The sequence below is a fragment of the Panthera uncia genome, chromosome D2, assembly GCF_023721935.1.
Source record: "Panthera uncia isolate 11264 chromosome D2, Puncia_PCG_1.0, whole genome shotgun sequence".
NCBI classification, from domain to species: domain Eukaryota; kingdom Metazoa; phylum Chordata; class Mammalia; order Carnivora; family Felidae; genus Panthera; species Panthera uncia.
In genome coordinates this window covers 32442210-32459493 of record NC_064818.1, presented here as the reverse complement: position 1 = coordinate 32459493, position 17284 = coordinate 32442210, and the positions used below count along the sequence as shown (strand labels likewise).

At 38.5% G+C, this 17284-nt stretch overlaps 2 protein-coding genes across 9 annotated transcripts in view; one reads left to right on the top strand and one right to left on the bottom strand.

The window, feature by feature from the left end:
- The window catches only part of ECD (ecdysoneless cell cycle regulator), a 48255-nt gene extending 31249 nt beyond the window's left edge, over window positions 1-17006 (top strand). For 2 of the 5 annotated variants that reach the window (XM_049645205.1, XM_049645204.1), the window contains exon 15: window positions 4874-5736. In XM_049645205.1, coding sequence (XP_049501162.1) covers window positions 4874-4998 — 125 coding nt within the window. In that variant the 3' untranslated portion in view covers window positions 4999-5736. Of the gene's footprint in view, window positions 1-1096; window positions 1186-4873; window positions 5737-12473; window positions 12879-15842 lie in introns of those variants that run through there. The other 3 variants (XM_049645206.1, XM_049645209.1, XM_049645207.1) reach the window with 3 other exon arrangements.
- Window positions 108-17074, bottom strand: NUDT13 (nudix hydrolase 13). Of its 4 annotated transcripts, XM_049645217.1 has the most exons (9): window positions 17001-17074; window positions 11945-12036; window positions 8546-8685; window positions 6659-6793; window positions 5738-5844; window positions 3608-3733; window positions 3332-3443; window positions 2112-2266; window positions 108-1162 (listed from the first exon to the last, which is right to left on the bottom strand). In XM_049645217.1, exons 2-9 carry the CDS (start codon window positions 12025-12027, stop codon window positions 968-970), a joined length of 1053 nt encoding a protein of 350 aa, XP_049501174.1. In that variant the 5' UTR covers window positions 12028-12036; window positions 17001-17074; the 3' UTR covers window positions 108-967. The 4 variants fall into 4 exon arrangements, with proteins under 4 accessions (XP_049501174.1, XP_049501175.1, XP_049501176.1 ...); XM_049645218.1 differs by lacking the exon at window positions 8546-8685; XM_049645219.1 differs by lacking the exons at window positions 8546-8685; window positions 17001-17074 and having other exon boundaries at window positions 11945-12057.
- Window positions 17075-17284: the final 210 nt, after the last annotated feature.

The following is a 17284-nucleotide window of genomic DNA, read 5'->3' as shown; positions in this document are numbered from 1 at the left end:
AAGGTTTATCACACTAACAGATTGCTTTTCTCCCTCCCTATCCCCTGTCCCAAATTCTCACTTTCTACAATTTCCTCACTTTGTAAGACAGAAAAATGCATCTGAACAAAGGTGTGGAAATTTACTTTATTTCCTCCAGATAAATTCTTCTCTTCTATGATGAGGTGTAGAATGACACATGAATGATGAGAAATCCTACATTAGTTTATCTGATAAAGCTCAAGAAATGGTTCATCCTCACTAATCCCTTAGTGAAGTTACAACACTTAACTGGGTATGCAAATGGCAGTGACTGTTGTGCATTTAGGAAGTCAGATATGGCAAAGTGATCATCTTTTCCTTGGGTCACAAGTTGAGCAAGTTAACTGCAAAAGACTTAACTATCATAAACCCCACTGGGGTGCAGTTACCTCAGCAAAACATCACTGCATCTGATTTATTACAGAGTACCCTGAGGAAGACCTTGGCTCCCACTTTCCTCAACCCTTCAGATGACTTGAATATGGCTTTTATTTAAATACTGGGTTGTGCTATTTTTCTTAATTCTGTGAGGATTAAAAGTCAGGAGTGGGTTGAGGTTTGCTGTATACTTTCAATAGGAAGATAAAATTCTATCAGGCACATTTTGGCAGTTAGTATAAATCCAGCATTAACAAGATACCTGCTGAAGAGACGTTTCCAAGGCCTCAGTGAAAATTGCTGAACAAAGGCCTATATCCAAACTAATGCTTCAACTTTCCCTCTGATTTTGACAATCGTCATCATATCAGTTTGGCATTTTTGATTGCTTTTGAAGAAGAACTTCCTTAACACTGCTGTTAGAGGCAGCCCACTGTAGGATTACCTTCTACTCTGCCTTATTATGAAGTTGTCCTGGAGATGGCCTTTTATCACCTCCCCTTTATCAACTGATCTCTCTTATGCCCCTCCAAGATACTGAGAAAGGATCTAGATGTCTCAACCTGAGTTAAGCAGGCAGGGTAGAACAGTTTGGCTTTTCTACCCACTCCTCAATCAGTTGGTGGGCAATGGCTAACTTGGGGGGCAACCAGAATGTCCCATTCTGTTGCTGGGTGTATGGATTATTTCTCCTCAGGGCTGTGGCCACCTCATCATGACTGAACCAGCCAGCTGCCTCTAGTTCTCTCAAGTTCACCTGGATCTAAAAGACATAAAGAAAAACAGGATGTAAGGTTAGGAGCTATAAAATTTAGAATACTCTAGCCAAACATGAGAAAATGTTTCCGGAACTGAGCAATACCTGGGATCTATAGGCTGGGAGTTTTAGATATTGCACAGAAGCAAGAGAGGCATAATTAAAAGGTGAGAGTTAAATATATTTTTGTAAATAGTGAAAAAGAAAAAAGTTCATCTTAAAAATCCTGGAAGCACAAATACTGAAATACTGAAGAGTGGTTAACGGTGAGGTGTAGTATATAAATAATGTTTGTTTTTCTCTGTGCCCCTATTGATTATATAACTTTCTATTTAAAAACATAAAATTACTCTTCTTTAAAGGATAAGGGATAAAGGATAGTGATAATCACAAGCGTAGTATCTTCTTTGCAACGCAAATTCCCCCCCACAGGAAGCTGAGACAGATGAGATATTACGAACTCTATGCAAACTGAAACACACAGGTAGGAACCTGTGCCCACAATGCCATCTGTCAAGGATGCTACCGAAAAGCAAGATGAGGCCGGGTAAGGCAACATCTAAATCCCTTTCTACCAGAAGTTCCTAGGATTTTATATAATTAGTCCCCAACATCCTAACAGACTTGAACAGTAAGACCCATCCTGAAATCCATCATTCAATTTGATTGATATATTTACTGTGTGCCTTCTCTGTGCAAGATGCTCTGTTAAGTCCTGATGATGAAAAACCGTCTCATGACTGAGATACAAATACGGAAAAATGGTGATTATGTTGGTGCTCTGAATTTTCATGGAGATTGTTTCCTTTATAAGATTGCAAATTCTTCAAGGGACCAAATCATATGTTACACATCCTTTGTATAATGTAGACAGTGCTGGATAACACACATGTCTACTAACCAACTTGAGTGAAGCAAAGGAAATAAACAGCAGAAGGGAAGCATCAGAACTTACCTCTGTCTGCCCTGATTTCACAGTTGCATGACAAGCAATCATGAGTGAGCTATTAGGAAAGGGCCAGTGCTGGGATATAGAGTACTGTAGTCTTTCCACCTCCAATCCCACCTCTTCTGCAACTTCTCTCCGGACAGCCTCTTCCAGGCTTTCACCTATAAGCACTCAGATTAATTCAGGACAGCCCTGCAGCGGGAAGGGTGATACAGATGTCCATTTGTGAAAGGAGCAGAAACTGGCTCCAAAGTTTCAATGAAGTATTCTTGGGAAAGCCCTAAATCCCAAGTCTCTGTAACAGCGGGAATCAAGTCTGGGGCTGGAGGCTGAACTGCAATACTTACACTAGTCATTTGGTTAGTTGTAATGCAAAATAAGAGTAGCAGTGGGAGAAGCTACTGCTGACCTCAGCCTTAATAAAATTGTAATGCCACCTTTCACCATTTGCAAATTTTACCCCAACAGACTGAGAAAAAACAACCTGTAAATGCTGAATTCTAGTTAATACAATGCATGCTGAAATACTTAGGGAGAAGTATACTAATGTCTGCAAACTATGCATCAAAGAATAAAGCAGATTGATGGATGGATAGAATAGATAGATATGTGATAAAGTAAATGAAGAAAAAAATTATGGGATTTAGGTGGTAAGTGTATGGATAAGTGTTAACTGTAGAATTCTTTCAGCTATGCTGTATACTTGAAAATTTGCCTAATACTGAAAAATTGTAACGCCAGAAGGAAGTTATTTTTTTTTTTAATATTTGTTTATTTTTGAGAGAGAGGAAGAGAGAGAGCATGAGAAGGGGAGACACAGAGAGAGAGGGAGAGAAATAATCCCAAGCAGGCTCTGCACTGTCAATCCAGAGCCCGACACGGAGCTCAGTCTCACAAATGGTGAAATTGTGACCTGAGCCGAAATTGAGAGTTAGACACTGAACTGACTGAGCACCCAGGCACTCCAGAGAGAAAGAATCTTAAGCAGGCTCCATGCTCAGCACAGAGCCTGACATCTCATTGGCCTTAGGACCATGACCTGAGCTGAAATCAAGTCAGATGCTCAGCCAACTGAACCACACAGGTGCCAAAGAAGGCAGTTTTCTTGACATCATAGGGAAGAGGGTGCTTAATACTCCAAGCACTGTGGCAACAAGGCAAAGAAATACCTACTATTATTAACTTTTGTGTCCTCCAATCATCTGTATATGCCCTAAACTCCTTACCTATATCACAAAAACCTGCCAAGGCAGAATACATTCCCTTGGGAAAGGAACTCTGGCGGGCAAGCAGGCATCGAGTCCCATCTGACACCAGAGTGATCACCACAGGAGCCATCTAGGAAAAGGGGATAGAAACTTCGACATTAGGGCTTTGGAGCCTATTAATGGGATGAAGGATTGGATAACTAAGGAGAGCCTTTGAATTGTACAGGCTTTTGTCCCCAGGACAGAGTAGCGCATAGCCTTCTTGGATTACTGTCCTTTTAAAGTAGTGCTTACCTGTGGATAATAGATAATCTTATTGGAAGGGCATACACGCTTGCTGCCAGCCATATTCTTCTTGGTGGGCTGCCCACTTCTGCTACAGAACTGATGACCGTCATGCCAACGGAGAAGAGCCTGAGCCTAGGAATACAAAGATGGGCTTGGTTTCATTTGGAGAGAATATGGAGCTCACCTATAATAGTCCTGGGCCTAGTATTTAGAGCAAGTCAAAGGGAAAATTTCCAGCTCACCTACTTAATTATTTTTGTAATGTTTATTTATTTTGAGAGAGAGAGAGAGAGTGCGAGCAGGGGAAGGGCAGAGAGGGAGAGAGAATCCCAAGCAGGCTCCACGCTGTCAGCACAGAGCCCCACTTGGGGCTCAGTCTTACGAATCGCAAATTGTGAAATCGTGACCTAAGCCAAAATCAGGAGTCAGACACTTAACCGACTGAGCCACCCAGGCACCTCCAGCTCACCTACTTTAAATGGTTATTAACTGTTTAAACTTACTTTTTTTGTTTGGTTTCCTTTTTTCTTTTTTTTTTTTTTTTGAGAGAGAGAGAGAGAGGGTATAAGCAAGCGAAGAACAAGAGAGAGGGAGAAAGAGAATCCCACGAGGGGCAGAGAGAGAAGCGGGGCTCACCCATTATGGGGCTTGAGCTCGCCGGAACTGGGGCTCATGCTCACCTAAAGGCAGGACTCGAACTCACAAACCATGAGATCATGAACTGAGCTGTAATCAGATGCTTAACTGTGCCACCCAGGCACCCAACCATTTAAACTTTAAAAACAAGGAAAACTGTCTGAACATATTCTTCTAGCATCTAATATGAATAAAAGAAAGTATATTTTAAATGTATTATGAATTATTTAAAGTACATATAATATATAAAGTATTGTAATGAATGCCCCATGCACTTATGACCCAACTTAAAATAAGACATTACCTCAACATGTACTCCTCCCAATAAAAGTGGAATTTGTTTGCAAATAAAAATGTTTAGAGGTGTCTTTTTAAATTAAATGAACAATTTCTTGCCCTTCTCTTCCTGTTCCAAAGGCAAGGCTTTAGGGAAGGGACTAGGAAGCCTTGGGGAAGAGTCTAAAGGGCTTGAGCATTTTTAAAAGTAAACACAAGAGCCTTGGGACTGAGTTTTGGAGTTGAGAGCACAGAAAAAACCTGAAGGTTGGTACTCTATGGAGCAGACCAGTAGAGAACTCTCTTGACCGTATTTTTTTTCTTTTTTTAATCCAGTTGTCTTTTCTCTCTGGCTTCTAGGTTCTCCATGCCAGGTGAGGTACCTGGGTTCCTGTTACAAGCCCTGTAGAGAGAGCCCTCCCTTTGTACAAGTACCTGAATGCTGCAATGAGCAGACTTCCGTAAAATTTTATATTAATTTCTAATGTCAATAGTGACTCGGTTCCTGGGGGCTGCAGCCAGCCTGGGACATCTGTAAGAATTTTTGGGCGACTCACCTAGATGTTGTTTCTTTCTTGCTCCTCTTCCTCTGTGTAATCTAAGTGCATTAAACATATTTGCAGGGGTGTCTGGGTGGCTCAGTTGGTTGAAAGTTGGACTTTGGCTCAGGTCATGATCTCACAGTTCATGAGTTTAAGCCCCGCAACAGGCTTGCTGCTGTCAGTGCAGGGCCCGCTTTGGATCCTCTGTCCCCTTCTCTCTCTGTCCCTCCCCCTGCTCACTCTCTCTCTCTCTCTCTCTCTCTCTCAAAAAATAAACATTAAAAAATATATATTTGCAGAAAAAAAAAATTAAATGAAAAACCAAAAGTACTTCAGCAAGTGAAATCCAAAGCTGTGAGGATGTCATTAAAGCAATACAAAGTAATTTCTCATAGGAGTAACATGATGATGTATATATTATGCTGTGGGTCATTTAAAATATCATGAGGCTGATAATCGGACTGCTATAGGAGAAAATGGTCCCGCCAAAAGTAAGAACAAAAGAAGAAGAATAAGCAATCTTCCTACAGCACATTGTCCAGCCAAGGTTTGTAGGAAGGACTATGATCTCTCTGCACAGGAGGAAATCAAATGTCATTCTAGCCTTGCATATGCATGCATGTATTCACCCATCAACACTGCTTGACTAAATTTCCTACAGAACTGAGAAGTCAGAATCTACCGTGGACAGCAAGGAGGCATCCTTTGTATTCAGCTGAAAGAGAGCCTTCCTCAGCTCCATGAAAGACCCCTTGAGCTCTGTCTCCATTTCTGGTTTCTGTAAGGAAGCTAGAAAAGGAGAAATGAGAATGAAATGAAACAAATGCCAAACTTTGCCTTGGGGCCCCTCTCAAGGATACCTGTTAGAACAGTGTTTCCCAAACTCACCTAATAAGACTTAACTAGGGAAAATAAAAAATGTATAGGTTCTCAAGTCTCTACCTGGAGATTCTGAACAGCAAGGGAGTGAGGGCCAGAAATCTGTATTTTTTATCAGCATTAGGTGATTCTTATGTTCATGCAAATTTGAGAAAAATTAGAGCATAGTATTTCTCAAGATCCTCTTCAGAGTAAAATACTTGCACTAGCCACATGCTATCCCTGAAAAAGAGGTAAAATGGAATGTCTAGGCTTCTATCTGCACCTCATTCCAGCATCATTACATTTACACCTAGACCCTGAAAGAGAGAAGGAAAGCCTAATAGGAGCCATGAACCTATACCAACCTGGTTCCCAAATGTAGGTCTGAAGACCCTGAGCTACTGCGTGGTAACATTTCTTCCCACTTGAGATAAGAACAATGTCATTAATTTTAAAACATTGCTTATGAAATAGTTAAGAAATATAAAATGTATCAAGGTACTGAGAATAATACAATAAACATCGGTGTACCTACCACCTGAGAAGGTATTAAAATGTTCTTTACTTTCTTTAAATGATAATGATAGTAGATGGTAGGATTTTTTATATCCTAACTTAAAAAAAATACAAAGTTAATAACCTTTTGGTGTTCTCAAAATTTTCTTTGAAATTTTGCTATTATGTTGAAACCCCAAAGTCTGAGCACCACTGGGAAGTGCCCATTAGGAAGAATGTTCTATACCATTTATGGAAGAGGAGCTATTTAGACCTAGATCCAGAGCAAACCATGCTTCATGCTGTTCAGAGCATCCAATCAGCACAGAATCTTCTATTCTTTGTGTGTCCTGTCCAAACTTAGCTAGGAGCCTTTCCAACTCTAAGAAACAGAAAGGGAGAAGGGAGAAAAACAAAGGTTTTAATTAAATCACCACAGCCATATTAGACTCATAGGAAATCCTCTACTTCAGTTTGAAGTAGATATACCTGCTTCTAGTCACTGCCCTGCAGCTAATTAGCAATGTCATCTTGGTCTAATCACTTAACCTCTCTAGGCCTCCACCTTCTCATCAGCCACCTAGTGTTTAGACTAAAGAAGGAATTCTTACTGTGTAACACTGGACTCTCATGAATGTATCATGAAAGGAGCATATCCCCTAGTTAAAAAAATACACAATAGTTAATGTAGTATGACACTGGGAAAAAAAATGTGTCATGCTTAAAATGGAAGAGAACAAATCAGTTAAATATGATTTAGTCTCCAGATTATGCTGCTTGTATGGACTAGGGTAGACGATTCATCTGAGATCCCAGTCTGTATAAGACAAATGATGCCTAGAGAGAAAACCTGTCCTCCTCTGCATGAAGGACTTATATTTATTTGTTCATAATACAACATAACATTGCCTTCTGATGGCATCCTTATACTCTTCCGCACTGCTAGAAACTATCCAAATACTCCAATATCTGACCCATGGAGGAAATTCACTGGCTTTGTTTGTATTTAGAAGTCAGTATATAGTGATATCATGTAAAACTGCGAGTACCTTGAATGCAAAATCCCAATGGCTTAGGTATGCCTAGTTATATACCCTAAAAGAGTTCTCAAAACAAACTAATTTTAAATCACTTTTCATTTTGACCCTTCTAAAATTTTTTAGACGAGATCGGGCACATTCAGGGTGGTATGGCCGTAGACCCTTCTAAAATTTTTTAAAATTTATTTATTTTGTGGGGCGCCTGGGTGGCTCAGTCGGTTAAGCTTCCGACTTCAGCTCAGGTCATGATCTCGCAGTCCGTGAGTTCGAGCGCCGCATCAGGCTCTGGGCTGATGGCTCAGAGCCTGGAGCCTGCTTCTGATTCTGTGTCTCCCTCTCTCTCTGCCCCTCCCCCGTTCATGCTCTGTCTCTCTGTGTCCCAAAAAATAAATAAACGTTAAAAAAAAAACCTTTTTTTTAAAATAAAATGTATTTATTTTGACAGAGAAGAGTCGAGGAGGGGCAGAAACAGAGAGAAACAGACAATCCTAAGCAGGTTCTGCACTGTCAGCACAGAGCCCAATGTGGGGCTTGAACTCATGAACTGTGAGATCATGACCTGAGCCAAAAGCAAGAGTTGAACAGTTAACTGACTGAGCCACTGAGGCACCCCTTATTTTGACCCTTCTAGAAGAAATGAAGTCCTGACGCAGATCTTAAACAGTAGAACAGTGTGCAACTCCATGGAGGCTGGAAATCACTGGCCTAAGGCAGGGTTTGGCAAAATATTTTAGGCTTTGCGAGCCATGTGGTCCCTGTCACAACTGCTCTGCCATTGTAGTGCCAAAACAGCCACAGACAACATGTAAATGAATGAGCGTGACTGTGTTCCAATAAATATTTACATTACAAAACAAGCGGTGGGTTCCAATTTGGACAGCAGTCTCGCTAACCCCTCGTTTAAGGCAGTACTGGTTCACACCATCACCATATAATATCTGGACAACTCAGGTTTGTACACTACTAACTGGCAGAAACAGTTTGAAAAATCTGGACTCTCAGGTCAAAAGATCCTTTCTCAGGGATTTGATATGGGTGGAATTCTGCTTAATGGCCACAGGCTGGTCTATTCTACAGGTCCTCTTTGGGCTTACCTAGTAGGCTATGCTGGGGGGCCTGGTATTGGTGTTCTGATTTCTGAAGCAAAGGAGCCAGGCTATGAAAGAGGTAAAATGCTCCTGTCTGCTGGGCTTTTTTACATGCATCATCATCTTCCTTCAGTTCAAATAAATACCTGTATTTTGGAAATAATCAAAGCATTACAAAACCACACCTACTTATACAACATTCACCTTTTAGAACTCTGTCCCTGCATCCCTCTCTTACCATAGTTATTTCCTTTTATTTATATTATATCCTAAATTGCTCTGAAAAGGGTTTCAGTTGGCTGCAGGCAATCATTTCATTCCTTCCTTTGTGCTACTATACACATTTGCCCATACTTCTGTGGTTGCACTTCTGTTATACCATTTGTTAATTTGTCTGTCTCCCCTGAAAAACTATGATCTCCTTCAGGACAGGGTCAGCCTTAGTTCTGTATCTCCAGCAATTAGCATATTGAATGGCTCAATTCAATAAATATTTATTGAATTGAACTTCAAGGGTAATAAATATTTACTGAATTGAACCTCAAGGTACTTTGCCAATATTACGCTGTGAGGCAAGAATTTACATGCAGTGGAGTGAAAGAAAAACAAGTACAGTGATAAAACATCAACCACAGAATACCTAGAGATGGGAGCAGACTTTATTATTGCAGACAAAGAGCAAACAGTATAACTTAAGTAACTCTCATTCAGTCTAGGGATGGTAAAGACCAGATTTTATCTTCAATCCATTGTAGCTTCAAACATCTAGTCCCCACCCACCCCACCATCCCCGTGGACACCATTAGCTCCTTATTTCTATGGAAGAGACCACTAATGGGAAAGTGATGCCCATGCTTGACCTACACTTAACTTAATAAGTGTAACATTTTCAATAGCCAAAATACAAATGCAGAAAAGACAACATCCTATCATTAGTTTCTCTAAAAGAAATAGTATTTGATCCAGTTCTAGGCTTTCCAAGCACCTTCATTAAAGATGACCTAAGTCAAGAGCCTTGGAAATCAGGTCAGGGTCCACATGACTCAAGGGGTACTGAATGTGGGATTCTCCTTCTAGAGCCTTAGGGATAACCATTCTTGGCTGTTAAAAGCCCCCAAAGAGACTCAGACTTATGGCAGATTTTGTCACTTAAGTGGGCAACACAGTTTATGGTTATTTTCTGTAGGATCTGGGAGCTTTTGTAACATCAATAGTGTTAGCTCAACATGGAACTGCAAAGCAAAATGATAAATGTGCCCCAGTGGTCTCTTTAGGAAACTTTTTTTAATTTTTAAAAAATGTTTATTTATTTTTGAGAGAGGGAGTGTGAGCAGGGGAGGGGCAGAGAGAGTACACACAGAATCCAATGCAGGCTCCAGGCTCTGAGCTGTCAGCACAGAGCCCAACGTGGGGCTCGAACTCAGAAACGAAGGGATCATGACCTGGGTGGAAGTCTGATGCTCAACCCACTGAGCCACCCAGGCGCCCCAGAACCTATTTTTGACTGTGTGATAAAGGGAGTTACAATGAGCTCTTTATAAACACAAGACCAAAGAAACCTGAGATCTTAATCCTCATGGTATTTTTAAACCTTTTGAAAGTGACTGCGGCTTCCTGGGGCAAAGACTTAATGCATGTCAGAGGAGAGACATGTGCCACTCAGAAGTTACCAAATATAAACAATAAAACAAACACTGCTGCCTTCCTAAGAGAACAGTAAGAGTGGTACAACCTGTGCTTTGCCCTAATGACCCTATAAAACAAAACACCTACAAAAACACCCAGGTTAAGTTCTTAAACTCGAGGCCTCACTGGAACTGGAACTGAGATCCAAAAAGATCCTTACATTTTTCTTCTTGATCAGGAACACTAATTTTAAAAATTCATTTTCCTCCCTTAGTTATAATAGCATGGAAACAACACTAAGGTTATCAGACTTAAACTGTTTTTTTTCCCTATTTATAAAAATAAAAAGTCATCAGTAAAAATCAGTAAATATAGTTAACAATTTGTTCAAAAAAGGGAAATCATCAAGAATCTCGCCATTCAGAGATGATCGCTCTTTACACTTGGGAATTCTTCGAACTATTTATTGTGTATCTATATGAATGTAGGTGTATTCAGAACCATACCTACTAATTTGTAGCCTTTTTTTTCTTTAACATTTTTTCACACCATGTTCCTTATTGAAAGAATTTCATTCAGGATTTTTTACTCATTTTTAAGTCACTTTAACACAGTCATTTTTTAGACTATTCAATAATTGTTCAATAATTCAATTATTGCTCTCAAAGTCTCAGCCTGAGAACTGCAAATAACCTAAATGCCCAACAGTATCTAAAATAAGGCCTGCAATTTTGTTTTCTCCTGCTTATGTCAGACTGTATGCTTAGGGGTCTTTAAATTTTGGACTGGGCATTCCTGTCTGACAGAGCTTTTTATGTAGGAAGCCTTGGTTAGGACTGTATCTCTTCAGAGGAATTTTATATTTGCTTCTGCAAGGTGCCCAGGGGTATTAGAAGTCTAGGACTACTACTTACATTCTTTTTTTAGGTTGGGTTTGGGATCCATACCACACAGATGGTGCAAATTTAAACCCCAAAACTATGAGAGCAGGATAGTGATTTCAGATTCATGGATTTCAAATTTGCCCAAGCCGTGACAAAAAAAGTCCTTTACCATCTACCTATACTGGTATAGGTTTTTTTGTGTTTTTTTTTTTCCTGGTCTATCTTTCACTGGTAGTTTAGTTCTTTCTTAGGGGGTGAGGGGATTAGAGTTATCACCTTATTTTCAGGAAACTTCATGAACTATCACTCAGTATAGTTTTTCATTCTATCATATGGGCATACCATAATTCAATTAATTTGTCCCTTACTGTTCATTCATCCATTCAGCAATCCTTCGGTGCCTACTCTGTACCAGGTATTGTTTTATGCACTAGGGGTACCATAGCAAGAAAGACAAAGTTCTTATCTTAATAGAACTAAATATTTAAGTATGTCAGATATTTTAGATATTATTGGAAATTTAGTTTATTTAGAATGTTTCCAATTATAAATAATTTGCAATGAACATCCTTATATGTAAATCTTTTTATTTGTTTGTTTATTTTTTTTGAGAGAGAGAGAGAGAACACATGTGCATGAGAGGGACAGAGAGAATCCCAAGCAGGCTCTGTGCTGTCAACACAGAACCCAAAGCCTCTCAATCTTACCAACTGTGAGATCATGACCTGAGCCAAAATCAAGACTGGGACGCTTAGCCAACTGAGCCACCCAGGAACCCCATATGTAAATCTTAATCATGCATCCTTAATTCTCAATACAGGATTTTGAGATATTTATATTTTATAATGTAATGGGCCAAAGAGAATAATCAGAGCTCAGGTTGGTCACAACTCACCGGCTCTTAGTGACATAAGTTGACAGCAGCCTATAGGACCAAAAAGATTTTCTCCTGCAAGCAATTCCACAATACAGGGACATTGTCAGGTCCTTAGAGAAAAGAGGAGTTAAAAAAAAAAAAAAAAGTCATAGTATGCAATTTAAAGTAATGAATCACCAAGAGGGTTACACTTTAAGCCAGGATAGGATTACTTTTTAATATTAAGGAAAGAGAAACTGAATAGGAGTCAGATGATCTGGCTTTTCTAAATTGCATTTCTACCACTAACTAGCTGTGGGATTTCAACTTTTCAGTACCTCTTCTAATCCACAAAATTGAAACCTGTTCTGCCTACCTAATAGGTTATTGTGAGAATCCACTAACTATCCATAAAAAAATATATGCTCCTCCTTCCATATTGCGGATTTGTTGTTAGAACATAGTTGCTAAGCCAAGATCTATGTTTCTCTCCTCTCCTGTATCTAAGCAGGGCCAAAAGTAGGTCTTAACATGGAATGTGAGTGGAAGTGATGTATATCTTTTCTAGGCTGAAGCCGTTAAGACGTGGGTATGCCTTCTCCATCCTCTTTCTTCCTACTTAGAAGACTCCAGAATGGCAGTCATTAGACGGAGAAGCTGTATCCTTGAATCACAACACAGAGAAAAGCCACCTGCCAACCACAAACCCCCCTCCACCACACCACTCTGGACTATTTGTGAGGGAGAAATAAACTTCTACCATATTAAGCTACTGAATTTTTGAAGTTTGTTACAGCAGCTAGCATTACTCTAATACACAGGTAAGCCTGGGAGTGTCTCCAGAGTAATGGAGCTAAAGTTTCTCAGGATATATGAAAACCAGTCCCTCCAAGAATGAAGTAAGAGGAATCCTATAGATAAGAAAAATATAAAATCATGGCCATTAGGAAAATATTTCAAAAGGCAGCTATGCAAATCTACATGAATTCAAGACATTTTCTATTTTTTGAATCTCACTGTGAGAGAAAAAAAAATTCTGTATCTTATGAATCCATTCTGCAGAAGGTGATTCCTTTTAAATTGTTTATCAGTAAGTATTTTATTCCCCATGAAAAGTACATTTCACATTGGCAATAAAAGTCAAGGAGTTCCACTGAAACGAGAAAATCAGTACAGTTAAATAACCAACCACCCTTTTAACTGTGCCCAAGGGAAGCAAGCTTTAACACTAAACAAATCGCTGGGTTTAGGCTTACTTCTTGGTTGCATAATTGTGAATCACTGATGACTAATCCTTGGACAGTTTTGGCTAAATCTATGTCCTAGCCAAGGGTAAAATATATTTAGCAAACGACATTCAACAAAGAGTGTTTATTGAAAGCTGACTTTAGGCAAGATCCTTTAAGGAACACAGAAATGTACCAGATGAAAAACCTGCTGTCAAGGGACTCTAGCAGGAGAGAGAAAACAAACACAGCTTTCCCAGAAAACAACATGTGATATATGGGTTACAAAGCATTCTGGGAGAGTATTAAAAACATAATCCCTATTTTAATAACCCAAAGACTTGTGTGATATGCTAGAAGAAATGTATTTACATTTCTCATATATGTACATGTCATACATATATGTATGTCTCATGTACAAACTCTGAGAATGTAAATATTGGGGGGGGGCAATTTGGGAATATCTATCAAAATGCTAAATAAACATCCCTTTTACCTAGCAATTTTTACTTCTAGAAATTTATCCTAAGAAGGAAAGGATATGTACTGGAATGTTAACTGAAAAGTGTGCTAAAAGGGAATAATATACAGCTCTTAAAAATAAATAGAAAATAACAGTGGAAATGTACATATATAGTAACAGGGAAAGATATTCAGAACATATGATTAAGTAAAAAAAGCAGATAATATTTGGTTGGTTTACCATGATCTAATTTATAAAGAAAAGGACATATACATACCAGTAAACATATCTTAAGGTGACTAGAAGTGAACATACCAAATCGCTATTGCTAACAGGTGACTAATTTGGAAGAATGGGATGGAGAGAAGGACTGAAAAGGGTACTTATAATTTTGACATTTACTTATACACTGCTGTACTTAAAAAAAAAAATTCTAACCATTTGTACATACTCCTTGACAATAAAATAAAGGTAATAAGTAATTGTTCCTGAGACTCACTGCATACTGAGGCTAGTTCCAAGCCAGTGTTCTTAGGAGTACCTCACCACATTCCCTGGGAACCAAAAGGATTTCCTCTGGTGAATTCCTTGAATCCTGAGAGCCAAGAGCTGTTTGGTTGTAGCTATACCAACTAATCTGTGTGGCCCACTGGCTTCCTGATGTTTTGCCTAGTTTTTGTTACTAAATTAACTTTAGCTAGTTGTAGATTATTGTGGTCAGCTGACTCACGGGATGATGGTCACAGAGCTTGTAAAAAACATAGTCAATTTCTTAATGTAGGTTTGAAAACATACTAACAATCAAGAGGAAAACCAGACTTATTTTAACTGAGAATTGTACCTTCATTGGTGAAGCCATAAATCTAATAGATAAAGATTAAGTCTAATTCCTTTTCTTAATGGTCCCTTGTATATTTTTTATACATATCTTATATAAAAGCAGTATAGAGAGCAGTAAGAGATTATTTAAAAGTCAAAGAAGAAAAAATGATTTCCTTAAAAATCAGCTCTATTTCTCTTTTAAATAGCTCATTTAAATTATAAAGTTAACATAACTACATTATAGGACATCTAGAAAACAGAATTGTGAGAGCATCCATAGTATCACCACATAAATATAACTTATAATTTAATATGCATTTTCTAATCTTTTTACACATATAATGTCTACATATTTGTAATCTGAGGACATGTTTTCTACTTGCCTTCATAAAACATGTCATAAGGAATTTTCTATGTTTTCGTATAAGCTATATAATTTTTCAACTACATAATACTACATTCAGGTAGACTCATCCTTATTTTGCTAAACATTCCCCTGATTTTTTATTTTAAATTACCAGAAATAAGATACCACTAAATACTTGCGTGCATATTTTCAAGTTACTTCTTTTAAGTTTCCCAAAGTAGAATTACTGGGACAAAATTTAGTTTAAAATCCTTTGGCTCTTTCTATACATTGCCACACTTACAAGATTCAGTAGTATTTACTTTAAAAAAAAAAAAAAGCGAGGGTAGGGGGACTTTCATGTTATATCTCTTTGATTAACTATAGAGTTTGGGAGTGTTTTGAGATTTAATAGTTCCGGTTTCCCTTTTCAAATTGTTTGATGTCCCATGCTCATTTATTTACTGTGGTTTTACACTAGCATTTCAACCATTCTAGTTTTTAGAATATTTATAGTACATTGATAGCATTTTCCATAATGTGATCACAGGAACACACTATAGGAACCAACTGCTATATGTACTGCTCTTCTCTGTGGGCTCAGTCATTAAGACTGAACCTCTGTAGAAAAAAAGAGGTTCTTTTAACCATAAGGAGGATATATGAATTACTTTTAGGATGAAAATGTAATTTCTCATAGCTCCATACTATTTAGAAATCTAATGCAGGGAAACTTTGTTGCTTTTTTTTCTAAATGGTTTGTGATTTGTTCACTCTTTTAGGGATCTTAAGGTATGATGTTTTATTCAATGTGTGTTGGCTCAAGGGCTCACCTTTAGTAAACACGGTGGAAAACAACTGGTAAACCTGCTACGATCCTCACATCCAGCCACTCAAATGCCACATTACAAAGAGAATAGCTGTTTTTCTTTGAATTGGCAATTACTATCATATTTTATTCCTGATGGCAAGCTAGGGATAAAAGCTCACTATTCACTAAATGAGTTTTGGAAGAAAATACTAGCACTGTTATTTTGCCTTAGATGATAAACTGAGGCCTGCCTTTCATTTTGTTTACAGTGCCTGTGCGTATCTCCAGACTGAGGAAGGAACAGGGAAGTCAGCACTGAAGAGACTCTGGACTTTTATTCCAGGCACCCAACTAACTGAATTTGTGACCTGGGGCTGTTACCTAGCTTGTCCAAGCTTGGTGTCTGTCTCACTTCTCACAAGGGAAGGAAGGAGAGAAAATGGATCTAAAGTGTATTACAACCATCAAGTTTTCACATACTAATTCTCAGGTCCGTTAGACTGCAAAATCCTTAAGGGTTGGGATTGTATCTTTCCCTATCTATAGCATCTAGCACTGTCCTACCACAGTGTAAAACACAATACATGTGAATGAATGAATGAATGAATGAATGAATTTATCCTATTTTACAAGTGAGGAAGATAAAGGTTTAACCAATCTGAAATCACAGTTTAGAAAGCGGTAATTTCAAACCCAGGGCTACATGGCTCCAAAACCCATGTTTTGATGCAAAATACATGGGAAAGCACTTTTTAACATTCATTTTTAACATTCATGTTTTTAAAAAGTACAAAGACTAATACAGATGAAAGAATATTATTTTTTACCAAAAACTATTCAATGAGGAGGTAAGACTGTTAAGATTAACAATTTCTCCCAACCTCCTGTAATAAATAATTCCCACATTTCTCATCCTGTTCATCTTAACTGAAGAAAGATTACTTTATAAAGCACTACAACATGAAGAAAAAGCCCATCTCGAATCTCTGTGGTACATCTACAAGGAAGTTTGGTAGTGTTTGAGAGAGCCCTTTTCAGACAGTCTGTCTATTCATTACTGTGGACCTCAATGGAATGAGGAAATATGCAAAACTGAGGATACAGATTTCAAGGTCTCACTAAGTAGCTTTATGGTTTGCTTTTTAAACATTGTTTCCTCCCTTAATTCAAATATAATCCAGGCACAATGCAAAGAAGTTAGCAAATTCCATTTTTAAATGACTCTCCAAGAAAGTATCAGAAAAATATTAGCTTCAGTTACCAGGTAAAACTGTGGTCATTCCCTGGTTTCTTCAAGAAGTAAGGGAGACTAAGCTAAAATTACAAAATGCTGTGACCGAGAGCTTTTTTCAAGTTTTGATTATGTCTCCCCATAAAATCCCTCCTGCACTTGGAATCTCAACAGTTTTCTGTTCTACTGTACTCACTCTGAATTCTGTTGGGGGAGGGCACCTTCCTAGGCCTCAAGAATCAGCAGAAACCAGGAAACTTCTAATGTTCCTGGGAAGTAGGGCTTCCCTTCCCCACAGGGACCATGGCTGCCTCTGCCACACTTCCCAGAATCCCCTAGAGATGCACTCTGGGAAATGTAGTTCTGTTTTCATGCTAGCTGTAATTGTAAACATGATTTTTGCCTCACTCCCCAGAATCCACCTAGAGATGCACTCTGGGAAACGTAGTTCTATCTTCATGCTAACTAGTTGTAAGCATG

What these genes read in the sequence shown, in the direction of transcription:
- NUDT13 (XM_049645217.1), bottom strand. Translation starts at nt 12,027, where the DNA reads ATGTCCCTGTATTGTGGAATTGCTTGCAGGAGAAAATCTTTTTGGTCC. An exon ending in ACTTATGTCACTAAGAGCCG is followed by an intron (nt 8,686 to 11,944) that starts GTGAGTTGTGAC and finishes TCCAAAATACAG; the next exon opens with GTATTTATTTGAACTGAAGG. An exon ending in AGATTATCTATTATCCACAG is followed by an intron (nt 3,444 to 3,607) that starts GTAAGCACTACT and finishes CCCTTTTCCTAG; the next exon opens with ATGGCTCCTGTGGTGATCAC.